Source organism: Heloderma suspectum, chromosome 1 (genome assembly GCF_057233095.1).
Source record: "Heloderma suspectum isolate Gila_16-S chromosome 1, 16-S_ref, whole genome shotgun sequence".
Classification (NCBI taxonomy): domain Eukaryota; kingdom Metazoa; phylum Chordata; class Lepidosauria; order Squamata; family Helodermatidae; genus Heloderma; species Heloderma suspectum.
In genome coordinates this window covers 66,269,082-66,297,072 of record NC_139458.1, presented here as the reverse complement: position 1 = coordinate 66,297,072, position 27,991 = coordinate 66,269,082, and the positions used below count along the sequence as shown (strand labels likewise).

Here is a 27,991-nt window from a genome sequence, read left to right as displayed (position 1 = left end):
GGATGGGTCTTACCTCGTGCAAATGTCCCTCGCGGCGGCGGGTCCCGGCGGCGGTTTGCATTGCCCTTATTTTCACCGTAGTCTACGTAAATCTTTACGTAGACTACCCATGCCAAAATAAGGAATGCAAATGGCCCATGAGCGCCGCCATTTGCATACGCGCTTTTTTTTTTTTTCAAAGTCAGCCGTGATAGGCTACGTAAAGATTTACGTAGCCTATCATGGTGTTTTTTTAAAATCTAGCCGTGATAGGCTACGTAAATCTTTACGTAGCCTATCACTTTTTTTTTTTTTACTTTACTTTTTTCTTTCGCAACTGGAGAGGCGGGGCGCTCCCCCCCGGCCAGAATTTCAGTGGGGAGGGATGAGGCGCCTTCCCCCCAGCCAGAATTTCGGTGGGGAGGGACAGGGCACCTCCCCACCCGCCAAGAATTTCCGGGGGAGAAACGGAGCGCCTCCCCCCCCCCCCCGAAAAAAGCTGCGGGACCAGGTAAGGGACTTTCGTCCATCCCTACGTTAGCCTGTTTGTCTAATTCATCTCACATTACTGATGCTCTGAGAGTACTTTTCTAGAGTGTCTGCTTATGGATAACTAGTTTGATTGTTTCAGGCTAATCTACTATATGTGTAGATGGTGGATCTATATCTGCAGATCCAAAGAACCTTTTGGTCTCTTCCAACTTTACACTTCTGTGAAAAGCTATCTCCTTATATCCATCTAGAATGTGCCATATGTCTATGCACAACCAAATTTAGAAGATTCACATTCATAAAAAATAATTTAAAAATGGCTGCACCAATGCTATAATTCCCCAGCTATTTGCTATTCATTCATACAGTTGCACCTTTTTTCTGGACTTCTAATTATTTCTTTCTGTTCTTGATTCATACTTCAAGCCCTGAATACAGCCTTGACATCATATTCTAACCTTGTTTATTAGCCCACTGACTTCAGTAGGACTTACTTCTAAATGAGTATGCTTAGGATTGCAGCCTTATTATTATCATCATTATTTTTATTTATATTAGTGCAATGCTATGCATATCTACTAAAAAATAAGTCCCACTGAGTTCAACAGAAGTTACTTCCAGGTAAATGCATATGGGATTGCATCCCTAGTTTCATTCATGTCTATCTTTATAATGTATTCCAATAGTTTCAAACTTATTTTAGAAAAAAAACCCCACCAATTGTATTACTGGTTACTACAATGTCCATGAATCAACAGTATGAAAGTTCTTCTTTTATGGTGTCATAATTTTCTTGCTTCAATAACTAATGGGTATTTCTGAGGTCATATATTGGCTATTAGATCTTCTATTATATGCTTCTGCTTTCTATTAAAATATTAATAATATGCAAATTAAAAATTGAGAATTGTTTTATAGCACAGTAAAAAGATCCCTCTTTTTAATTCACATTTTATTAATATTTTAGGGCTACTTTTTCTCCAAGTTAATTGGAATTGGACCATCTACCAAAAGTCAAAGCTCAGTCAGTTTCTGAGGCAGAGTACAGGAAAGGAAAATGCTAGAAGCCCTCCTTAGAAGAAATGGAATTTGAGGGAGGAAGACTGTAACATAAGGGATGTGGAGACAAAAAATTTTGCTTTGCCGTTAATTAAAAAAAATATCCCGAAAAGGACCGAACATATTGCTCGCTTTTACATTTGTATCAAGAACATAAGAACACTAAGAAGAGCCATGCTGGATCAGACCAAGGGTCCATCTAGTCCAGCATTCTGTTCACACAGTGGCCAAACAGCTGTTGACCAGGAATCCACAAGCAGGACATGAGTGCAACAGCACCCTCCTGTCCATGTTCCCCAGCATCTGGTGTACATAAGCATACCACCTCTCATACTGGAGAGAGCACAAGAATGAAAGGACAGGAGTCTGCCATGAGAACTGACTCCCCCTCCGCCACTCACATGTCTGCAGATGCACAGCACCCATTATTTAGGTACAATATGGAATCCCATATCCAATTCAATGGGACTTACTTCTGGTAAGGATTCCATTGCCAATGTATATATGATGCACAATGTCTGAAACAATGGGTTGGATACAGACTTATTCATGCTTAGAGTAGGCCCACTTAAATCAATGGGGTAAGTTAGTCATGACTAACATGTCTCATTAATTTCAGTGGGTCTGCTCTAAGCACGATACAGTTCAGATCCAACACAATTAAAATGTCTTCATAAAATGTTCTATTGTATAATTAATTATTTCTCATAGTATTTTATTTTTATTCTACCATTTTATAACTTACTTTAAAGTTTCTGTTGACATTTGAAGATTATAGTTCTTCTCTGTTTCAGGTAGTTTTGAAAACTCCACTAGACAAGGGTGTTGTCTTTTATTATCATCTCGTATCTATAATATGATTTACAAAAGAAACTGGAATTAATCTTAGACCAATGTAAGGCTAACAACAAAATATTTGTTTCTTTCACAGATAAAACTTGGGAGCACAACCATCCATCAGAGGTCTCAACTAGAACGTAGATGAAAATCTGGACTACTGATAACCAATGAAATATAGAAAATAGTCCCAGGAAACTCATATATATCTGGGGTCTAGAGCTTGCATGTTCCAGGTATTGTGCCACATCTGTTGTCATGGCCGTGACTAGCTGGAGCAATCACAGTAGCTCTGGGGAATTAGGTACTACCAGCTTGTGCCTCCTTGCCAGGGCTGCTGTAACTGTTCCTACCGGTAACAGCAGTGGTACTAGTTACTGCACAACAGCTGGATTATATAAGTTAGGCTTAGGTATGGCTGGCTTTTTCTAGGACTCAGTTCAGAGCCCCACAGTACAGCAAAAGTGCAGCAGAGATTTGGACTGGTACCATAGTAATACGCATTAGTTCAGATTTCTATTCAAAATTGTATAAACAGCCTTAAAGTAGTTTACTAACTAGTATTAGATAGGGATGAAAACTTTAAAAAAACCCTTAGGAGTCAGTCAAATATTCTAGGAGCCAGCTTTGAAGGAACAATGGAAACTTAAATGTGCTAGCGAGGGGAAGAAGTCTGGTATTACTGGTGCAGAAAACCAGCAATACAGGTTCTTTCTGTCTTCACCTGCTTAGTTAAGAGAAATCAGGGCTTAAGCCTCCTTGGAAGCCATAGCCTCTTACTTGGAAACTCTTCCTCCAATGAGTGACTGCTTGTTGTGATGATCAATTGCTGAGCGAAAGGTACATTGTGTATGATCACAGTCACTCTTCCTAATTACAACTACTGCTGCTATTACATTGAAATGGGCTCTAGAGCTGTGTCCTAAAAAGCCCTAACTAAAATTAAGTCCTGCTTCTAGTGAAGGCTTTTGGGGAAACGGAAGAAAGATGTGTATCTGATAAGGCCACTACCTTTACATTGTTTCTTCATTCTCTATGAAGAAAATACGTGAACAATACGTTCCTCCAATCTGCAGAGCAAGAAAATTGGAGTTGAAAGACAAAGAGAAAGCGTGGGTGTGTGGAGGCTAAATTATATCCTGTGGAAACCCCTATGGAAGCTTTTTCAACAGTAGAGGCTAAAAAGCTAGAAAGCTAGAAAGCAAGCAAGCAAGCAAACAAGCAAGAAGAGTGTAGGCCATATTTACTGCTTACATGGTGTTGAAATTAAGCTACAATTTCCATTATTTTTAGCACATGAGTATATCTATAAGCTTCTTTGAAAGAGAAGGATTTTTGATCCCCAAATGCAGGGGTGGGTAGAAAGTATATCTCCAGATGTCTCAGACTTCAACTCCCAGAAGCCCCTGCCAGCATGGCTAATGCTAAGGAATGCTGGGAGTTGAAGTCCAGAACATCTGGAGATCTACTTTCTCCCCATCCCTGCCCAAATGTATCATTAGTGTTTTCCATATACCAACACTACAAGCAATGGAGTGCCATATTCTGGAAAGGAAGAACACATGGCTTATTTTCCAGCTGCAATGATTCTTCAGTTTTTCAACCCTGTGAACTGTACAACTATGGCTTTCTCATAGAATCATAGAATAGTAGGGTTGGAAGGGGCCTATAAGACCATCGAGCCCAACCCCCTAATCAATGCAGGAATCCAAGTCAAAGCATCCCTGAGAGATGGCTGTACAGCTTCATCTTGAATGTCTCCAGAGTGGGAGAGCCCACTACCTCCCTAGGTAATTGCTTCCATTGTCATGTTGCTCTAACGGTCAGGAAGTTTTTCCTGATGTTCAGCCAGAATCTGGCTTCCTGTAACTTGAGGCCATTATTCCATGTCCTGCATTCTGGGATGATGGAAAAGAGATCCTGGCCTTCCTGTCTGTGACAACCTTTCAAGTCCTTGAAGAGCGCTATCATATCTCCCCTCAGTCTTCTCTTCTCAAGGCTAAACATGCCCAGTTCTCTTACCCTTTACTCAATTCCAGTAATATTACTTCCAGTAAGTAGTAAAAATAAATTTTTAGAATCATAAAATTCTGCTCCCCAAGGCTTTGTTTTAAATTATTGTTTTAATGCAAGTGAATATTGTGATTAAAAAAAAAACATCCAGACTTTTTAAGTTCAAGGCTCATTTTCCCTCACATAATTACTCTTAAACTGTACCTTGCCATAAGTCCAGCCGAGTTCTATTTTATTCATTCCCCAGAGTTCATGGATATTTTCAGCAAGCTTGTCTCTGATCTTCTCAAGATGGAAAGGCAGAACAATCTATAATATATGAAGAATATATATATGTGAAGAAATTATCTGAAGAAAATATGTGAAGTTCATCAAGATAAAAATAATTCTAAGCAATATCCTCTGTGTTTTATGAATGATCAGATTACATAATAAAACAAATTTGGGGAAATAAATTCGATTATAAGGATGCTGTACTACTAAGGAAAGGTGCCCTGATAAGTTAAATTTTCAATCAAATATGTTTTATATATTGTTATTTTTTGGTAAACATACCTGGCTGGTGTCAATTGGAAAAGGAATAAAATTAGCTTGGGAGAGAAATTGTGTAGTTCCAAGCAAATCTCTAATTCCATCTGAATCTCTCTTATATTCTTTTACTGGCTCTAGTTTCATCTTCTCTTTTGGAAGCAAAGCTTCATAGCAAGGCACATAGCCAGTAGGAGGGAGAAACTTGAACTCTCCATGGCGGCCACCCATTAAGAAACGCACTCTACATAATTGTAAATGGGAAAAAGTGTAATAATATTTAAGGAGGGTTATATTAAAAACATGACATATATCTATTTGATAATATAAGGGCTATATTTACTGTGCTAACTTAATTTACAAATTCCCACCCAGCCCAAAATTAATTAAGCTGCAATTTTATTAAAGAACATCAACTTTCATTATTTAAAAAATTATTTGAACAAAAAACTAATTATTTTCCATATGTCTTCTACCATATATCATGAATAATCTTTAATTTCCAACCGATCAAGATTCCATGAAACCTCCTCATCAGTTGATTCAGTATTTTACTTATGACATTTATTTACACTGAAAACACAAAAAAATAATATAATTTTTTCTGTGCAAAGACATTTCCATAAGATGGCACTGCTCTCATGGCCATGTTAGCTAGCCAAAACACACAATGCAGACCTGATATTGCATTTGATGTTTCTGTTAGGGATGTTATGAGAAACCAAAAATACTATCACCTTCTGAGAGCCCAGATTTCTTCCCTCCTATGTTGACACCAAGATGGAACAGGAAGATGAGTACATGAGCCAGTTGGACTGTAGAGCTCTCAGAAATAGCAAGGCTAGAGCCTGGGAGGGAGAGGGTAATTGCAAGGCAAAGGGGTAGAGAGAAACAGTGAGGCTAGAGGCTGGGAGAGAAACATCAATAGAAAGAGGTGAGTGGGAGAGAAAGAGCAAGGCTAGGTGCTAGGAAGGGTGAGAAAGGGATGGGGGAGGGAAAGAAATAGTGAGGGAAGGGGTTGGATGAAGAGAATTAGCAAGGCTGGGAGTGAAGAGATAGAGAGAAGCAAAGGGAAAAGGTCTGTGTGAATGGAAGAAGATTGGGTGGGGGCGGAAGCAACTCTTTCCTTCTCTTCTTGCTTTCTGAAGAGCTGATCAGCAGCAAGTTCAGGAACAGGAAGCAGAATCCGGTGCCCTAACATTTTTCAAGTTGTTTATTCAAAATAATTTTTTGAAGGGGCAGTGAATAGAGAGCTTCATGGGTGCCATTGGAGGTCCCCACGGGCACCCTGGTGCATGTGGGCACCTCATTGGGGACCCCCTGATATACAAGAATAATAAATTCTCTGTCTCTTTGAATATCTAAATAAGGATAGCATAATATGGTTATAACATATATCATGTAGTACAATCCAAAAAACGATAGAATTATCTCAGTTCGAATTCAGGGTAAGCCATTTAACATCACAATGATCCAAATATACGCCCCAACCACAGATGCTGAAGAAGCAGAAGTAGATCAGTTCTATGAGGATCTACAGCACGCCAGCACCTACTGGATAATACGCCAAAAAGATATGTTATTTTCATTACAGGAGACTGGAATGCTAAGGTGGGTAGTCAAACGACACCTGGAATTACAGGCAAGCATGGTCTGGGAGAGCAGGACATAGGCTGATAGTTTTGCCAAGACAACTCCCTGTGCATAACAAACACTCTCTTCCAACAACCTAAGAGACAACTTTATATACATGGACTTCACCAGATGGTCGACACCGAAATCAGACTGACTACATCCTTTGTAGCCAAAGGTGGCGGACAGCTACACGGTCGGTAAAAACAAGACCTGGAGCTGACTGTAGTTCAGATCACGAATTTCTTATTGCACAATTTAGAATCAGACTAAAGAGAATAGGGAAGACCCACAGATCAGTTAGATATGAGCTCACTAATATTCCTAATGAATATGCAGTGGAGGTGAGGAATAGATTTAAGGGACTAGATTTAGTAGATAGGGTCCCGGAAGAACTATGGACAGAAGTTTGCAACATTATTCAGGAGGCGGCAACAAAAAACATCCCAAAGAAAAAGAAAACCAAGAAGGCAAGATGGCTGTCTGCTGAGAGACCTGAAAGAAGGAAAGCAAAAGGCAACAGTAATAGGGGGAGATATGTCCAATTAAATGCAGAATTCCAGAGGTTAGCCAGAAGACATAAGGAATTATTTTTAAACAAGCAATGTGCGGAAGTGGAAGAAGATAATAGAATAGGAAGGACAAGAGACCTCTTCCAGAAAATCAGAAACATCAGAGGTAAATTCCAGGCAAAAATGGGTGTGATCAAAAACAAAGATGGCAAGGACCTAACAGAAGTAAAAGAGAGCAAGAAAAGGTGGCAAGAATATACAGAAGTTCTGTATAGAAAGGATAATAATATCGGGGATAGATTTGATGGTGTGGTCAGTGAGTTAGAGCCAGACATCCTGAAGAGTGAGGCTGAATGGGCCTTAAGAAGCATTGCTAATAACAAGGCAGAAGGAGACGACGGTATCCCTGCTGAACTGTTTAAAATCTTGCAAGATGATGCTGTCAAGGTGATGCATGCCATATGCCAGCAAATTTGGAAAACACAAGAATGGCCATCAGATTGGAAAAAATCAACCTATATCCCCATACCAAAAAAGGGAAACACTAAAGAATGTTGAAACTATTGAACAGTTTCATATGCCAGTAAGGTAATGCTCAAGATCTTGCAAGGTAGACTCCAGCAATTCATGGAACGAGAATTGCCAGATGTACAAGCTGGGTTTAGAAAAGGCAGAGGAACTAGAGACCAAATTGCCAATATCCGCTGGATAATGGAGAAAGCCAGGGAGTTTCAGAAAAACATATATTTCTGTTTTACTGACTATTCTAAAGCCTTTGACTGTGTGGATCATAACAAACTGTGGCAAGTTCTTGGTGGTATAGGGATACCAAGTCATCTTGTCTGCCTCCTGAGGAATCTGTAAATGTCCAAGTAGCAACGGTAAGAACAGACCACAGAACAACGGACTGGTTTAAGATTGGGAGAGGAGTACGGCAGGGTTGTATGCTCTCACCCTACCTATTCAACCTGTATGCAGAACACATCATGCGACGTGCTGGACTTGATGAATCCAAGACTGGAGTTAAAATCGCTGGAAGAAACATTAATCTCAGATATGCAGATGATACCACTTTGATGGCTGAAAGCGAGGAGAAGCTGAGGAACCTTATGACGAAGGTGAAAGAAGAAAGTGCAAAAGCTGGGTTGCAGTTAGGGATGTACGAAACCATTTACTTGTTTCATAAATGGCATCCCACGGTGGGGAGGAGGCGCTCTGCCCCTCCCCCCAAAATCCTACCCCAGCTGGCTCTGCTCTGCGGCACCTCTGCGGAGCCGCTGGCTGGGTGCATCCGCAGTGGCATGTCTGCGGATGCAAATGGCAGCCAGCGTAGTGGCCACCATTTGCGTGCCTTCGCTGAGCCATGATAGGCTACGTAAATATTTACATAGCCTATCATGGCAAAAGCGTGGACGCAAATGGCAGCCGCTATGCAATTTGCGTGACGCATCTCCGCTTTTGCCGTGATAGGCTACGTAGATGCTTACGTACTCTATCACGGCTTGCCAGGGATGCAAATGGCGGCTGGTGTAGTGGTTGCCATTTGCGGCCACAGCCCGGCAGCAGCTGGAACCGCCACCGCTGCTGGAGCCGCCGCTGCTGCCGCCACAGCCGCAGTCAGGTAGGCTCTGTTTTGGAGGCTTCCACGGGGTGGTGGGGCGGGTTGCTTCGTTCCGCCATGGATTCGGGGGGCCAAATTACCTGGAATTCGGCCTCCCTGGGATCCATGGCAGAATTCTCTAACATCCCTAGTTGCAGTTAACCCTAAAAAAAACCAAGATTGTGGCAACCAGCTTGATTGATAACTGGCAAATAGAGGGAGAAAATGTGGAGGCAGTGACAGACTTTGTCTTTCTAGGCGCAAAGATTACTGCAGACGCTGACTGCAGCCAGGAAATCAGAAGACATTTACTTCTTGGGAGGACAGCAATGACAAATCTTGATAAAATAGTGAAGAGCAGAGACATCACACTGACAACAAAGGTCCGCATAGTTAAAGCAATGGTATTCCCCGTAGTAACCTATGGCTGCGAGAGCTGGACCATAAGGAAGGCTGAGCGAAGGAAGATAGATGCTTTTGAACTGTGGTGTTGGAGGAAAATTCTGAGAGTGCCTTGGACTGCAAGAAGATCAAACCAGTCCATACTCCAGGAAATAAAGCCAGACTGCTCACTTGAGGGAATGATATTAAAAGCAAAACTGAAGTACTTTAACCACATAATGAGAAAACCGGATACCCTGGAGAAGATGCCGATGCTAGGGAAAGTGGAAGGCAAAAGGAAGAGGGGCTGACCAAGGGCTAAATGGATGGATGATATTCTGGAAGTGATGGACTCGACCTTGGGAGAGCTGGGGGTGGCGATGGCTGACAGGAAGCTCTGGTGTGGGCTGGTCCATGAAGTCACCAAGAGTCGGAAGCGACTGAGCGAATAAACAAGTATTATGTAGTGCTGAGTAAACAACTGTAAAATATCCAAACTGGGACACTGTGATAGGAAGAAAGTTTCAGAATTAATTAGGGATAGTGGAGAATTCCGCCACGGATGAACTTCGGGAGGAGAAGCGAAGCGCCTCCCCCCCACCGCGAAAAAAGCTGCGGGACAAGGTAAGTCCCTTTCGTACATCCCTACCTTGCTCTTTGCCGTGATAGGCTATATAAATACTTATGTAGCCTATCATGGCAGCCTGGCAGGACACAAATGGTGGCCTCTATGGCAGCCGCCATTTGTGGCCACAGCAGCTGGCCGTGGCCAGAACTCCGGCTGCGGACGGCCCTGGCCAGCGGCTCCGAGGAGCCGCTGCGGAGCAGGGCCAGCCCAGGGAGGATTCCGGGGAGAGGGACGGAGCACCTCCCCGCCACCGCAAATCAAAGCTGCAAAAAGGTTAGTGACTTTCGTACATCCCTAGAATTAATACCACACACAGTGCAAACAAACTTTGTCCTGCAGTGCTGCTTACTAATAATCAGGCTATTGTCGATACGAGAGAACAGATGCTCAGATTAGAAACTAACCACATCAATATTTTTAAATTAACATGCTACATAAAAAACCCACAACATTTTCTGCATATTTTCTTTCTTTTTTTTAAGCAGCAACAACACTAGAACTACCAAGTTGCCCATATATCTTTTGTCACCAGGACTACACATTTAATCCAGCACAAATGAGAGAAATACTGCTTGTTGACCTCTAGCACACAAATGGCCCTTTCTATCAGTTTTTTTAAAAAAATAAAATGGCACCTGCCCAATCTAAACAATTCTAAGGAAGAATAGAACAGAGCCACTTACTCAGAAACAACAACAAAAGGGACAGTAACATAAAAAGAACCAAAAGGAAAGAATGTAAAATTAGTTCAATAACATATAAATCTGCATGATATATGAGCAATTCTCTATCCTTTTGTGAGGGACTAGAGAAGCTCTGAAGGCCAAGTTCCTATTCCTTACTCCTTGAACCAATAGGGCTGCTAGCTGGAGGAGGCAATGGCAGGAAGCTGGAGGAGGCAATGGCAGGAAGGTCAACCCTGGACTCAAACACAACAAAACAGAATCATGCAATGCGCAAAAGCCAGTCCTTTGCCGGTTGTACTGCTGCTAGGTCTGCTATGGTTCTTAGAGATCACGGCTCAGTGATAGATCACATGCTTTACATGCAGGAAAGGTTCAATCCCTGCCCTCTCCAGTTAAAAAGGACAGCAGATTGGTGGTGAGAATGACTTCTTCTTGAAACCATGGAGAGCCGTTGCCAGTCAGAGTATTTATTTATTTTTAGATCCCACCTGCCAGGCCTTGTAAGGAGCCCAGAGGAGACAATAATGGGGTAGATGGATAAATAGTTTGCCCTGGTATAAGGCAGCCAGCTTCCTCTGGCTCAGAGCCAAACTACATGTGATATGGGAGCTCCAACATAGACTTTTCTTTGCTTAAAAATAGCTCTGTGAGTTGATTTTGATGAGGGCAGGGGTTAACCCTTCCCACACTGTTTCCAAAATTTAAATAGCTCCCAAAGCTGCTACTAGCCATGGAAGGGGGAAAAGACAGGTATTCGCTATACATTTTCCTCTCTCAACAGCTAACAGAAGCTTTCAAGGCAATTTTCATTGGGAAATGGTGCTGCGGAAAGTGTTAAAACTCTCCCAGCACCACAGCCACAATCCAAATTGCGCCCCCCCTCCAACAGCTATACTATTGCATACATCCACATACATGATCTGTGGAATTAATAATGCAAATGGGTTTATTAGTCAACCTGTGCTGCCCTTATTACCTGTCAGTCCACACTAGCCATTACCAACAATTTGCCACTGTCATCAGTTACCTGCTGCTGCAATATCCTAGCAGCCTAGTATTAAAGCTAGGAGTGGCAGCATAAATCTCACTGTGCATCAGTTTCCAGCCCAGAAATACCGTGCAGGACCATGTTGCACTACGTGCATATCAGCCTCTTTCCCTTTCATCTTGTAAGGCAAAGGAAGAAAGAAAACTGCATCCACACAAGTGTTATAGTGCTGTGCTAGTTTTCCAGACTGGAAAGTGCAGTACTGGGCTATGACAACTGTGTATCCAGACTTCTCTTGCCTTTGCAGCCTAGAAACCCAATACAGCACTATAGCAGTTGCACATATGCCTCACTCACTATTTTGCCCTAAAATGCGTGCCAGCACTTTGAGGCAGGAAAGAGAGATGCACACACAACCGGCACAATCTCCACTTGGAATCTGAACCATGGGGTAATTAATGCCACCAGTTCTGGCTTCACACTTATGTGCCTGGTATAGTTGTGGCATTGTGAAGAGAAAAATGAAAATCGTAACATGATATGGGTGCTATGTGTGGAGCACACACCCAGTGGGATTTAAAACAAATAAAATGGAAAAGTACTTACATTATTATGGTATAGGCAGAGTGCCAAATTAGTCTAAAAATAATAGTTGTAGCAATATTGCACAATAGCTACAACGTGGTTAAACCTGAGATAACCTTTGAGAGATGATATGGAGGGGCCTTATTCTCTACAGAATAACACTGAAACACTTATGAGGAATGGGAAGACAGAATTAGATAAACAACTTTCCACTAGCACTTCCTATATTGAATGTTTTATTTAAAAAATCTCAGAGAAATACATTTTCATGATGGAGCTTTTCCAGGTAAACATTGATTTAATTTCATTTAGTTGGTTTACAAATTATTTCTTTGTTTCATTGTTTCCAAATAAAGTAATGGATGTATGGTGAGCAGAGGTTCTAACACCGACTTGTTCTTACCAGCTACCAGTTCATTATAGAAGAACAAGCCTACTGAGTCAAACTGTATTCAAGTAGTTATACATAATATTTAGCTAATAAAGAACACCAGTTCAGTACTAGAACTGACACAAATGATCATAACAATCATTTGAACATATTTTGTTAGGCCTGTTCCCCAACTGCCTGAGCAGCTGTGATGACATCTCTAGCCACTTTACATAATTTTCCTAGGATGAGTTTCAGGAATATGTCAAATACCTAATATTTTTTCTGTGACACTGTGAGTTTCAGATACAGGCAGCCCTGCAGCATCATTATTTAGCATACCACCTGTTCAGTTACAAAAAGCACCAGGCATATATCTCAACGATGTTGACTTTTCATGTCAACACATCTGGACCCTTGAGTTTTCTAAATCCTCTTAGCAAGCAAGATAGATGAGAGATCCTTTCATGTTATTTCTCAGTGCACAATGTATTTATACACACACACACACATATATATATATATTTCCAGAAACAAATTTTTCCAGACACATATGCTTGTTAAGAACCCTCCTTGAGGGTTCTTAAGATTCCAGGGAGGATTCCGGGGGGAGGGACAGAGCGCCTCCCCCCTACCGCGAATCAAAGCTGCGAAAAGGTAAGTGACTTTCATACATTCCTACTTATACCACTGATGTAGTGCTAGCATTAGCGACCTCTAGTGGAATGCCAATAGTGTATGCTGGAGCAACTGGTTTACCTGGGGGGAATCTCCATGGCAACGGGTTTAGTTCACTCTTCACTTTGTTGCGGTTTTTACTGGAGACAAATCAGTTCTGTCTGATTATCCCAATGCTAGCCTGGGCTCTGGGCGGGTCAGATGCAGTTTACTGGGAATTGTTTGGGTGGCTACTGGATGGAGTCTCATTCCCATCATCATTTAGAAAGCCTGTTCTTCCCCCGCACCTGGTTCCACCCCTTCTGCTTTCTCTGGCAGTGTGACTGTTAGTGCCCCCACCCTCCCCGACCTATGTCCAACCCTCCCCCACCCATTTTTTAAATTTATGTACCCTCCAAAACCACAGTAGCGACAGGACTAAATGCAACCCCTCACATTACCACATTAGTGGGGCCACTCAATCATTCAAATCAATTTAGGCAGCCTGCTTTCAATCTTTAACATTCTCCCCACCCCTTTTTCTGTGCATGTTTATTCAGAAGTGAGAAATAACACTCACTCTCATGCAGTGAAAGTGTTAAAGGCTAACTGTAGTAATGTGCCCTGAAGCGCTCTTTTGATTCTCCAATGCTCTCTTAAATCATGATTGCGAAGTTGTGCTTCTTTGATATTCTGTAGTTTCTCTGTTATGTACAATCACTTATCTCCTTGATCGCTTCACCACAGTAAAGATCTTGCCTTCTCATTGCAGGGGGAAGGAGAAAAGGAAAAAGAGGGGATGTGTGGAAGAAGTAGGCAAAAGTGCACACATGGGGGAAAATGGGCTGCGGAGCAGTAACTCCACAGCAGATCTCTGGGATGCGGAGAAATTGCGGGGGGGGGGAGCTAGAAATGGGGAACATTGCAATACTATGACGCTTTACTCAGACGTAAGCCCCATTGGGTTCCATGAGGCTTTCTCCCCTGTAGGTGAGTTTAGAATTGCAGCCAACATCTCCCATAGGACTTCTGGAAACAAAAAGAGGAACATTTAATAACAATAATAACAATAACAACAACAACGATGACGATGACGAGGAGAATCCCTCCAAAATGGGCAAGCTGAAATCTGAATTTGAAGACTGAATTTAAAGCAGATTTCTGAGATGTAGGGAAATTGGGGTGGGAGCTCTGGAGGACCAGGTTCACAAGGAAGTCTTCAAATTCAGATTTCGGCTTACCCATTTTGGAAGGGATTATCATCATCATCATCATCATCACCACCACCAAATGTTCCTCTTTTTAAAAGGTAGAAGCTGCTGAGCAGAGCACACCTATAATTTTGGGGGGATGGCCGCCAGAGGTTAGTGGTAGGCAAGGCGAAGTAAATCATAGAATCATAGAACAGTAGGGTTGGAAGGGGCCTATAAGACCATCGAGCCCAACCCCCTGCTCAATGCTGGAATCCAAGTCAGAGCATCCCTGACAGATGGCTGTCCAGCCTCATCTTGAATGCTTCCAGTGTGGGAGAGCCCACTACCTTCCTAGGTAGTTGGTTCCATTGTCGTATTGCTCTAACAGTCAGGACATTTTTCCTGATGTTCAGCCGGAATCTGGCTTCCTGTAACTTGAGCCCATTATTCCGTGTCCTGCATTCTGGGATAATCGAGAAGAGATCCTGGCCTTCCTCTGTGTGACAACTTTTCAAGTCCTTGAAGAGCACTATCATATCTCCCCTCAGTCTTGTCTTCTCAAGAAACATGCCCAGTTCTTTCAGTCTCTCTTCATAGGACTTTTTTTCCAGCCCCGATCATCTTTGTTGCCCTCCTCTGAACCCTCTCCAGCTTGTCTGCATCCTTCTTCAAGTGCAGTGCCCAGAACTGGACACAGTACTCCAGATGAGGCCTAACCAGTGCTGAGTAGAGGGGAACTAGGACTTCCCAGGATTTGGAAACTATGCTTCTATTAATGCAGCCCAAAAGAGCATTGGCCTTTTTTGCAGCCACATCACATTGTTGGCTCATATTCAGCTTGTGGTCGACAACAATTCCAAGTTCCTTCTCGCTTGTAGTGTTGCTGAGCCACGTATCCCCCATCTTGTAACTGTGCATTTGGTTTCTTTTTCCTACGTGCAGAACTTGGCATTTATCCTTATGAAATTTCATTCTGTTGTTTTCTGCCCATGCTCCAGCCTATCAAGATCACTTTGAATTTTGTTTCTGTCTTCCAGGGTATTAGCTATCCCACCCAATTTTGTGTCATCTGCAAATTGGATCAGCATTCCCTGCACCTCCTCCTCCAAGTCATTAATAAAAATGTTGAAGAGCACTGGGCCCAGGACTGAGTGCAGGACTGAGCCCTGCGGAACCCCGCTTGTTACCTCTCCCCAGTTTGAGAAGATCCCATTGATAAGCAGTCTTTGAGTCTGAATTTGTAGCCAACTGTGGATCCACCGGATCATTGTTTCATCTAGCCCACTTTGAGCTAGTTTGCTCATCAGAATATAATGGGGCACTTTGTCAAAAGCTTTGCCTAAGTCGAGATATATTATGTCCACAGCATTTCCACAGTCCACAAGGGAGATGACCTGATCAAAAAATGAGATCAGATTCATCTGGCAGGATTCGTTCTTGACAAATCCATGTTGGCTTCAAGTAATCACTGCATTGTTTTCAAGGTGCTTACAGATGGATTGCTTTATCATCTGCTCCAGAATGTCAGGGTGGACACTGAGCCCATAGATCCCGGGTCCCGGCGGCATAGATCCCGGGTCCCGGCGGCGGTTCGTCAGGTCTTCGACAGGGGCAGAGGCAGCAGCCGGTCTTTCGACCGGCTGCCGCCGCCGCCATTCCAATAAAAGTAAAAAAAAAAAAAAAAACGCCCCCGTGATAGGCTACGTGACGATTAACGTAGCCTATCACGGCTAGATCTGCAAAGTCAGCCGTGATAGGCTACGTAAATCGTCACGTAGCCTATCACGGGTGACTTAAAAAAAAAAAAAAGCGCGTACGGCTAATGGCGGCCCCCATAGGGAGCCGCCATTCACATTCCTTATTTGGTCGCTGTAGTCTACGTAAAGATTATGTAGACTACGGCGAAAATAAGGGCAACGCTAAAGTATTACTCTGTATTTAGATATGGAAGACCATGTGCTTTATAGTCTGGCTTTCTTCCTACATGTTTCTGAAGACTATTATTGGTAGGATGTCAGAGGATTCCGCCATGGATCTCAGTGAGGCCAAATGCCAGTGCATTCGGCCCCCCAAAATCCGTGGCGGAACGAAGGCAACCCGCCCCACCACCCCGTGAAAGGCGCGTGAAACGGAGCACTTATCTGGTGCTGTTCGCACTGCTTTGCGAATGGTGGCCGCATCTGCAGCCGCCATTTGCTTCCCCATTTTTGCCGTGATAGGCTATGTAAATACTTACGTAGCCTATCACAGCTAACGCAGGGATGCCATTTACGTCCCTGCAGAGGCCGTGATAGGCTACATAAATATTTACATAGCCTATCACAGCAAAAAAGGGAACGCAAATGGCGTCCCTGCATTAGCCGTGATAGGCTACGTAAGTATTTACATAGCCTATCACAGCAAAAATGGCCGCCTACATAAATATTTACGTAGCCTATCACGGCAAAAAAGCAGGGGTGCAAATGGCGGCTGCCGTAGTCGCCGCCATTTGCATCCGCAGGCTCCGCACACCTGCGAATGCACCCGGCCGGCAGCTCCACAGAGTTGCTGCGGAGCGGAGCTGGCCGGGTTAGGATTTCGGGGGGAGGGGCAGAGTGCCTCCCCCCCCACCGTGAATCACCCCTTCGAAAAGGTAAGTGACTTTTGCACATCCCTAATTATTGGGCGCTATTAGAGCTGTTCTCTCCGTTGCTGCACATGAGACTTCGTCCATTGTTACCCCCAACTTTACGTCTCCCTTCCCCATAGGATTCAGTTTAAAGCCCTCCTGATAAAGTTATTCATGCTGTGGCCAGCATTCATGCTGTGGCCAGTTCTTCATTAATTTCAGCCTTTGTGAGGTGCAACCCATCCCTTGCCAACAGTTCATCTTCCAGGAAGTATAGCCCGTGGTCCCAGAATCCAAATCTCTCTCGTTGGCACCACCTTTGTAGCCAGTCATTCACCTGGTGTATTTTCTTTCCCTTTCTATCCCTCTTCTAACTACTGGAAGGATGGATGAGAAAACTATCTGGGCCCCAAAGCTCTTGAGTTTCCTTCCCAAAGCTTCAAAGGCTGACATTATTTCTTTCTAGCTCCACTTGGCGGTATCATTTGTTTCCAATGGATGAAAAGAAAGGGATACCTGTCAGTGGGCTTTATGAGTGCAGGCAACCCTTCAGTCACGTCTCTAATCCGTCCTCCTGGAAGACAGCATACCTGGCAAGTCGACGGGTCTTCGCAATATACTTGGGTTTCGATCCCATGCAGCAAGGAGTCTCCCACTACTACTATTCTTCTCTTGTTGTTGTAGGCCTTGGTTTCATCACCTCTGCTTGACTGACCTTCAGCCTCTTGCTCGCTCTCATGCAGGTTCCCCTGTAATTCTTCCTCTGCAATCTGTCCTTCAGTTTCATCCTCAAGTACCTGAAAACGGTTCCATAGTTCTAATGCTTCCACTGGTGTAGAATGGCTTCTAGTTCTTCTGCTCCTGTCACCCTTTTCCAAGGAGTATCCTCTACTGCATTTTTCCTCACCTCAGCATTTCCTTCTTCTGCCTCAGCTTGCTCTTCAAGCTTCTGGTCTTCACTTTGCTGCTGTAGTTCCCCCATTCTGTCCAAGAACTCTTCGTGTTCTCTTATTCCCTGGAGGGTTGACAGTTGCCACTCCAGTCCTCTTACTTTTTCTTCCAGCAATGTGATCAACTTGCACTTGTTGCACGTGTAGGCCATGTTGTTCTCAGGCAAGAAAACAAACATTGCACACACCTTGCAGGTCACCACCACTGGAGAGTCTTGTCCTTCCATAGCCTCTTTTCCCTTTGTGTGTCTAGCTTTCTGATTGTTCTAGAGTAGCCTGTGCCTGGTCCTCTAGTCACTGGAGGTTAAAAACAGAGTCCCACTGGTATGGAAGTGTTTGTTACAAGAAAAATAAAGTAAAAAAAAATGCTTTTAAAAAAATGTTAGGGGCGTTCCCCTTGACCTCCCCTGCTGAACTCCCCTGGCCAACTCCCATTTGCTCTCCCTGATTGCTCGCTCTCTGGGAGCTTGCTTGCTTCTATAGTCCCTAAACCAGCTGGAGCTGCTTCCTCTGCTCTGCTCTGCTCAGCTGGGAGGTGGGAAACAGACTGAAACTTCCTGCCCACACAGCTGCTGGGAGTACTCAAGCCACACCCCTTCAATTCAATTGGAGCTCTCAGGAGCACCTGGTAAGCTCACAAGGAAAAGGACAGTAAGCCCCTGGGCTTACTCCAGCCCATTTACCTCTTTGCCTTTGTCTCCTCTTCCACTGCAATTCCCCTGGCCAACTCCTGTATGCTCTCCCTGTTTGCTCGCTCTGATCGCTCACTCTCTGGGAGCTTGCTTGCTTCTATAGTCCCTAGACCTTCTTCTGCTTCCTCTGCTCTGCTCAGCTGGGAGGCAGGAAACATGAAATACCATGAAGTAGCTCGGAACTCCTGAAGGGCCAGCTGCAAAATGGCAGAAGCATTGGGGAAACACAGGGAGGGGAAACATTGGGGGAACACCTCTTGACCAAGGTCAGTGAAGTCATGGTCAGGTGAAAGACACGCCCGTGGGCAGGGCTATCATGCTGTTGGTACACACTGAAACAGAAACACAGACAAGCCGAATTAAGCACACACAAAACAATCAGACTAAAAGTAGTCTCAGAAAAACCATTTTTTCCATGAAAATCTCAGGGATAGCTGCGAGATGGCTACAACTGTGCCCCAAATGACCTCCAAATACAGCCAACTCACAGTAAATCGCTCGTGGAGAAACCCCCTGGAAAGCCCGTCACAACAGCATACAGTATTGGTGTTGGGCTTGAGATAGCTTACAGTGGCGCTACATTAGTGGTATAAGCGGAGTGGCAGTGTTTGATACTGCCCAGTATCAACAGAACAAACATAAAATCTACAAAATCCAGAATAAAATCAACAGAAGATCAGCAAAAGAAGGATGCAAAACGCTTGGGAGTTACATAACTAATTGATCCCCTTTTAAACACAGTTTCAGCATATTCAATATACAACTGATTGATCATCATTAAAAAAGGAGTTTATAGAGAAAAGGTTTTTAGAATGATGTTCCACTTTGTGAAGTAAGGGAGAAATATATTTATAGATCTAAAAGACCTTAGTTCTACAAAGAGAATGAACATCCATACCATGCATCTGCAAGCCTTCCTACTACCCTTTCATTTCAGGGAGCTGGGGGGAGAAGGGGGCAGGAAATTCAGCTTCTCACAGCTCCATTCCATGAGCTTCTCTCTAGATCCAACATATAGACCATTTCTTCAGCTTTCAAACTTTTTGCTATCCTATTTCAAATAAATTTACAGATCTGTAGTTTATTTAAAGCACACTAGAAAATAATCCCCATTGAACACTGTAGGACTTAATTCTGAGTAAAAATGTTTAGGATTGCTTTTTGTGTTAGCTTTTCAGGCAGACTCGCAAATGAGTCCACAGATGTTAATAGCCTGCTACAACATTTTTTTAGTAACCTACCTCTATAAAAGTAATTTTTAGCATGTGAAAAGATTGAAAGGAAGTTCCGATTCTTCCAATTTACCAAAAATATAAATTAAAACAATCCTTGACTTGCCACTTGCCTGTTTTAAGTCTGATTCAGTTCATACATACATTCAAGCAATTTTTGACTGCACCATCGCAAGTCCTCTGTTTGATAACTTATCATGCTGTGGTTAAAATGGTTAAATTGCACAGGAGAAGTGTTTTGATGAACTGCTTGCCACATTAAGCTGTAGTTGGACTTCAAGTAGCCACCCACACGGCTGCTTGAACATATTAATCAGGCATCACAAATTTATTTGAGATATACTGTCTACTGGTAGCAAAAGCAACAAAAAGACTTGTGGTTTAAAGGCTTACAAATTTATTATGGCATAAGCTTTTGTGGATTAGAGTCCACTTTATCAGATATATGAAATGTTATCTCAGTCCAGTCCATGAAAGCTTATGTCATAATACATTTGTTATTCTTTATGGAGTTATTAAGACTGCTTTTGTTTTTGTTTTGCTCTAATACAGACTGATACAGCTAGTCCTCTGGAAATTGTTACAATTGTCTACAAATAAAGTGATTTTACAAACTCATTTTTCACGTAGGACGCCACTTGGAAATAACTCCCATGTGAATATCTCACCATAGCAGGTTTGATTTGAAGGATAATGTTGGAGTTTTTCACATAGGGTTTATTTCAGACAAATGGCTTTCTATGTGAAAATGATGTGGCGAAGGGATTGACTTCACAGATGCAGAAATAAATGTATGAATCAGACCCAAGGATTCTTTTATCACAGGAAGACAATCTGCCTAACTGCTTAGAGCCATAACCAATGGATTTACCTCTATCCTTTGAAAGGTCCTGCTCTCTCCAATGCTCCTAGGATTCCATTCCTTCTAGAACTACATGAAAGATTATCTACAAAGGCAGGCAGCCTTCTGAAGTCTTTTCTCTCACTCTTTTTAAAATAGGAATCTTCCTGTTTAATAATTTTTCCAAGCTGATAAGTATAAGCAAGATTTCTCAATCCTTTGGATTCATTCTTGAGATTCCTTTTCATTTAGACCAGGGTGGGCAACATGTGCCCACCATCATCCCCCAGTGGAACCCCTGCTGCCCTCCATTGCCTGTATTCTGCTCCCCCAAGAAAAAGGGGGGAAAGTCATGGTTTGCTGCCAAAATTCATTTGGGAGAAGGCGGTCCTTCAGATATCCAGGTCCCAAACTCTTTAAGGCTTTAAAGGCCAACATCAGCAATTTCAACTGGGCATGGAAAAAAATTAGGAGCCAATGAAGTTGGAACAATATAGGTGTTATCTAAGAACATAAGAAGAGCCATGCTGGATCAGACTTTGGCTCAGTCTTCTCCCAAAAGAGGGTCTATGACCCCCCTGGCAAAGGCGAAGTACAGGCTGAAGGGGCAGGATTGCAGCTTGAGATTGATAGGCATATGGTCAAGGAACACCTAATTACTTTGAATGAGTTCAAATCTCCAGGGCCAGATGAACTGCATCCTAGAGTAATAAAGGAACTGGCAGAAAAACTCACTGCAGTGCTGGGCCCAGTGCTCTCCAACACTGCAAGTGAGAAGGATCTTGGAATTGTTATAGATCACAAGCTGAATATGAGCCAACAATGTGATGTGGCTGCAAAAAAAGGCAAATGCTCTTTTGGGCTGCATTAATAGAAGCATCACTTCCAAATCCTGGGAAGTCCTAGTTCCCCTCTACTCAGCACTGGTTAGGCCTCATCTGGAGTACTGTGTCCAGTTCTGGGCACCACATTTTAAGAAGGATGCAGATTGCAGACAAGCTGGAGAGGGTTCAGAGGAGGGCAACAAAGATGATCAGGGGACCGGAAGCAAAGCCCTATGAAGAGAGACTGAAAGAAATGGGCATGTTTGAGAAGAGAAGACTGAGGGGAGATATGATAGCGCTCTTCAAGGACTTGAAAGGTTGTCACACAGAGGAAGGCCAGCATCTCTTCTCCATCATCCCAGAATGCAGGACATGGAATAATGGGCTCAAGTTACAGGAAGCCAGATTCTGGCTGAACATCAGGAAAAACATCCTGACTGTTAGAGCAATACGACAATGGAACCAATTACCTAGGGAGGTAGTGTGCTCTCCCACACTGGAGGCATTCAAGACGAGGCTGGACAACCATCTGTCAGGGATGCTCTGACTTGGATTCCTGCATTGAGCAGGGGGTTGGACTCAATGGCCTTGTAGGCCCCTTCCAACCGTACTATTCTATGATTCTATGACTCTAGACCAAGGGTCCATCTAGTCCAGTATTCTGTTCACACAGTGGCCAACCAGCTGTTGACCAGGAACCTACAAGCAGGGTACAATGGCACCCTCCCACCCATGTTCCCCAGCAACATAAGCTCACTGTCTCTGGTACTGGAGGTAGCACATAGCCATCAAGACTAGTAGCCATTGATAGCCTTTTCCTCCAGGAATTCGTCCAAGCCCCTTTTAAAGCCATCCAAACTGGTGGCCATCACTACATCCTGTGGTAGTGAATTCCATAGTTTAACTATGTGCTGTGTGATGAAGTACTTCCTTTTATCTGTCCTGAATCTCCCACCAATCAGCGTCATAGGATGACCCCAAGTTCTAGTGTTATGTGAAAGGGAAAAAATGTCTCCCTATCCATATTTTCCACACCATGCATAATTTTGTAGACCTCTATCATGTCTTCCCTTACCGTCCTTTTTTCCAGACTAAACAATCCCAGCTGTTTTAACCTTCTCTCATAGGGGAGATGCTCCAGCCCCTTGATCATTTTAATTACCCTTTTCTGCATTTTTTCAGCTCTACAATATCTTTTTTCAGGTGTGGTGATCAGAACTGGTGTGGTGATCAGAGCACAGTATTCCAAGTGTGGTCACACCATAGATTTGTACAGGGGCAGTATGATATTGGCAGTTTTATTCTCAGTTCCTTTTATAATTATGCCTAACATGGAGTTTGCCTATTCACAAAGCTGGACTCCTATCAGTAGGGGTGGACTAAACTGCCAATTTCTTTTTCTGTCCATTTCTGGACACTTTTCAAAAGATGGTCCCATGTATAGTGTGTTACAGTAGTCCAACCTGGAAGAAACTAAGGCATACACAACTCTGGCAAGACATGCCTTCACCCAGAATATCTGTAGTAGTTGGCACATCTGAAGTTGTGTAAAAGCACTGTAGGCCACAATCACCACCTGTTTATCTAGCCTCAAGGTCAGACCCAAGAACATTCTCAAATTATGAATTTGCTCCTTAAAGGAGGGATGCAATCCCATCCACACTGGTTGAAAGCCTATTCCTGGGCTGGCCACAAGTCCAGCTAACAGATCCTCCATATTTCCTTATTTAATAGACCTTTCTTTCAAATTAGAATTCAAGCTTGAAAAATTTGTACAATGCTTGCTACTTTGACACATTATGCCTCAATATTTCCATTCAAATTTAATTGCTGCTACAGTTTCCCACGGTCAGAAGCATGAACATTCATGCAACAGGATTTTCCTGCCTTTTCTCTCATGCTACAGCCTCTTTGCTCACAAATAGCCACTTCTGAGGGTGTCATGAACATAGCCTTGAGCAAATTTCAAGGCTCAGAGCTGGAGGAGGATGAGCTGGGTTGCAGTTTAGGCTGCTGTACTGCCAGATGAAGAACACAACTGGATTCCTGACAGTGAAACTAAGGATCTTGTGGCCTGTGAGCAAAGATCCTCACAGACATTTCACCTTGAGCCCAACCTGAGGAATGAAGCACTCTCTGCTCCACAACACCTGACCATGTAAGAAGCTATGGAGATGAAGTGAAGCTTTCACCTTCAAACCAGAAGGTTGTTCCTTTAAGAAGCCATATCCCTCAGGCAAGAGGATGGAGGCTAGGAGAGGTAATCTGGACCAAGGCAGTTATAAGGCCCCTGTCAACTTCCAGCATTTGTTGGAGCAATGTGTGCACTCACAGTGGTCTTAAAAACATTGGTGCTCTAGTTGTGATAGACAACTAGATCCAATAAAAGTCAGCAGTTCTAAGTTCTCACTGATTGTTGGAGGGAAAGTCAGGCATGTGTTAAAGATTGCTTAGTTGCGGCTAGGATTGTGTTCTTACTTCCTAAAATAATATCATAGAGAAGGGGTATTCTTTTGTTAAAGGGAAGGGGGGCAGGAATAATTGTTGAAATGCACCACAATTTTTCATAATTATATTACAGCTTGAAAAAGGTACCACATTAATACAGCTGAATCTCAAAGGTCTTCATTGTACTATTTTATGGAACTGAGCAGTGAAGCATAAGCCATACCGATTCATCACTGTTCCTTAAATCCTTTTATGTGAGAAGAGAGCTTGACCTCTTGTTGATGCTGCCAAGAAAGATCTCAGTTAGTGCCAAATATGGTGCTATGTGTAGACACTTGTCCATTGATGAATGACAGAGACCTAAATCATTTCACATAGGTCATGAAAAAAATCATTAAATAATAGTGACTTCACTCAGTGCCAAGGTGGGAATAATTTGAACCAAGGACAAGAGGTGTCAAAGATTCTATATTTCATTGTCCATTATCTATGACTCAGGGTTTCAACTTAAAATTGTTTTTCTTTTCATGACTGACAGCTGCAAACTACCTCAGAAGAAGGATCTAGTGACCATGATTGGCAGTGTTCAGTACAATAGCTTGGCTAAACATGGAAAACTATTAATCTGAAAAAATAATCTACTTACTTGACACCTGCCGAGAAGCTCACCACAGGAAAATAAAGTCCATCAGTGTTGAAGTTCTCAAACATTCCTTGCACGGGCTGCCCATTAATGCGGAAAGAAATGCTGGGTGCCCCTAAATCCAAGCAACAGCTGACCACGTCATCAGAGGCTAGCAAATGCTGATTGACAGATGCAACTGCTCTGGGTACTCGACCTAATAAGCAGGCAATCACAAAAAGAAAACTTTTTGACTTTGAAAGCAAAGAAAATAAAGTATGTTTGTGAAGAATTATGAGATTTTTATGGCATTTCCAATCACATTTCTTTTAAACTGAAAATATGACCTTGTCCTTTCATTTGCAGATGATGATGATGATGATGATGATAAATTAAGATTCAAACAAATGAGATATATTTAGAGATGCTCAAGGATTTTGTTCAGTCCGTATTTTTAAGCAGACTAACCAGCTTCACATTTCCTGGACTAATAGATCAGAACTCACTTCTCTTAATTTTGTGATGCAGTTGTCGGCTAAGAAAATGTGTACAAAAATGTAAATTTTAGGAAAAAATATTCAATTTAAATGCAGTTTTTCATGTGGCTTTAAAAAAACACTGCAGAGTAATGCAGAAATTTATGATTGAACACTTGTGAAACTAACACAACTGGAAGCAAACTGAGCCCTCCATCCCTAGATACATTATCCATACTGACAATTAATTAGGTTCCTGGCATGGGGAAAACTTTTCTGTAATCTACATATCAATTAGACCTCAGATTACAACTACTAAATGAAAGGAGCATTAGAAGTATTTCGGTAATATGTTAAACATCCTCATGTCCACAAACAATATGCCGATTCTCACACAAAATTCAAGATTTCAGTATGATAGCACTTCATTTTGTATTGTCTATATTTGTAAAGGAACAGAACCATCCTCCATTTTTTAATTTAGTTTAGTTTTAGGGTATTACGGGGTTAAAACTTTTTTCATGCCTGTGCTAGTCATTTGAGAAAGCTTAATAGTTTAGAGGTCAAAAGATTAGTTGGAAGGTAGAGGTCAGGAAGTTGTGCTCAGTGGAGCAGGAGATTATGAAGTTCACCAGAAGGTCAGAAGAAGACAGAGATAGAAGTTTTAACTCAAGAAACAGAAACTCAGTTTTAAAAAGCAAACAAGAAACTACCCTCCTGATTGGTTGGAGTTGGGGAGAGAAAAAAACTAATTTTAGAAGACATAAGAGGAGAGAGAGAGAGAGAGAGAGAGAGAGAGAAAAGCCCAGCGCATTAGAGGAAAGAAAGAGTCAGAGCTTCTAGAACTTGAAAACTGATTGAGAGATTAATGATAGTATGATAATGCTTGGATAAGGGACCTGGATAAAAAAAAAGAACACAGTCTAGTTAGATTAGCTGTGCGTTTATTCTTGGTTATTTATTTACTGCATTTTTATCCCTCTTTACAGACTCATATAGTTTGAGGTGCATGTGTATCCATTCAGATTTTAAAACGTTTTCTTATAGACATTTTTCTTCAATAAAACAAAGTTTGAAACATTATGGTCTCCTTCTTTGGGTTTCCCACCACACATCTATTACCCAACTTGCACACTACCTAAAGTAGATACCTGAGACCAAGAGAGTTTTAAGGCTGATTTGGTGGAGGCAGCCAAACGAAAAAAAAAGTGGCAGCAGAAAAGACTATAGGAAGGGAACTGCGAAAAGGAGTGTGGGCACACCATTTTGCCTGTTTTCCCTTCTACTCATAGAAAACGGCATTGCCAATCCATAACAATATCTCATAATGTTTTACAGTGATTTTAAAAATCTATCTTAACTGAGGATATATATCTGATATATTGCAAGAATGTTAGTAATTACAGACATAGCAAAAATACTTTTGAATTATGGATTGAAGGGCAGAATCTAACACAAAGAAAACTCATTATCTTCTTTCCTGTTATTTGGTTTCAAATAGTATGCACTTCTAAATGCTCAATTTTCCATTCAATTTAACACAACAAAGGACTTCTACACAACTCCATGAATTTAAATTGGGTTTGCATGGGAGTACCATTCAGTGGTTTGTAACCAAAGCTCTTGAATAAAACAAAACAAAAGACTAACCTGACACATTTTAAAGGCTCAACAGAAAATAAATATATTTGAGAACTGGGGAGAGCAATTCTATGGCCCCTAGACAGTGTCTGGCGGGCCATAAGATAGTTCAGATTCCTGAATCCGAGGTCAGAGACAGTGCTACAACCTCGGACGCAAGTCTCCTCCCCTTCACAGCCAGGGTGGAGAGAATCACATTGGTGACCTTGGAGAAGAGGGAAAGGGGGCGGTTCTGTGGGTGGGGAGGGGACTGGGGAGGCCAGTTTATGAAGAATCCTCAGGCCTCCCCAGCCTCATTCCCTCCCCCTCCTCAGAGCACTAGCTAGATGGACAAAAACACCCGTCTAGCCAAAATGCAGAGCGGGATAAGCGCGGAGGTGTTCCTCCCTCTCTGCATAGGATGACCTTCAGCGTCCAAGTTTGGAGGCTGGCAGGCATCTGGAAAGGATTATGCCCTAATTCTTTTGCACCTGCCCCTTACTTACTGTCAGCATTAATCTAAGAATACCGGCACTGAATATTTACCCATGAAAATTTGGGGGGCAAAGGGTGTGATTTTGAGGAGGCCAAAGGATTCCCTTTAAAAAAAACCTATGTTGAGAATGTTCGCATTGTTTGCTCCTGTTCACAGTTTTAAGTCAGTTCTCACCAGACCATAGATGAAGTCCATCAAAGCCATATGAGTATAGGTCATCACCAACACCATTGCCTCCCCATCCTTCCCCACCTCCAGGATAAGGAGCGTAGCCTGATGTGGAGGCCCAGCCAACCCGTAGATGTGTAGGTTCTGCCGTCAAAAATGGGTCTACTTGATCAATTATTAGTTCAAAGTACCATTTCCTATATTGTGCTGAGCCCTCAGCGATTCCAAGAAATATGCTTGGCCTCATACTAAAAGAGAAGGAGAACAAGGAGTGTATAAAATGTACTGTATTACTATATGCATATGTATCTGCCTAGCACTACACTTTGAAACATGATTTACTGTGTGAAAACCATAATAATTATAAATACAAATATGATTCCTATATTGATCCAGATTAAGATAAAATTAGTAGACACAACATATAACAAAATACTGCTTTGGAACTACAGATAAGGGCACAAGCAATAGCAAAATGAACCTTCCGGGTACCAGACCTAATTTTATAATACTCTTGTTTTCAGGTTATCCAACAGTTTTGTGCTCAGCGTACTCAATTACGAGTCAATTACAGAGAAATGAAAATGCCAAGGTGGTGCAATTGATATAATACTGGTTTTGGATTTTCAAGGCCCAGGAACAAATTCCTGCTCAGCCATGAAGTTCACTGGATGGTAAGTCACAATCTGTGACGTAGAAAAAAATCTAAGGCTGCTGCAGCAAACATAACAGTAAGTACCACTGAACTCAATTAGGCTTTGAGTAACCATGTTTAGGATTTCACTGCACCCACTCTCACCAGTAGTGGCCCATGGATGAACAAGGGGCACCACAATCTGTCATGTTAATTTTTAAAGTATTTGTTCAGCTGTTC

General features: G+C 42.5%; 1 protein-coding gene across 1 annotated transcript in view; it reads right to left on the bottom strand.

Moving 5' to 3' along the window:
• The window catches only part of RYR3 (ryanodine receptor 3), a 593,263-nt gene that overhangs the window by 345,676 nt on the left and 219,596 nt on the right, over positions 1-27,991 (bottom strand). Inside the window, exons 18-22 of the mRNA XM_084844796.1 lie at positions 27,124-27,365; positions 24,382-24,574; positions 4,936-5,152; positions 4,585-4,689; positions 2,276-2,379 (exon numbers count right to left, since the gene is read on the bottom strand). Of these exons, the coding sequence (XP_084700922.1) occupies positions 2,276-2,379; positions 4,585-4,689; positions 4,936-5,152; positions 24,382-24,574; positions 27,124-27,365 (861 nt within the window). The remainder of the gene's footprint in view (positions 1-2,275; positions 2,380-4,584; positions 4,690-4,935; positions 5,153-24,381; positions 24,575-27,123; positions 27,366-27,991) is intronic.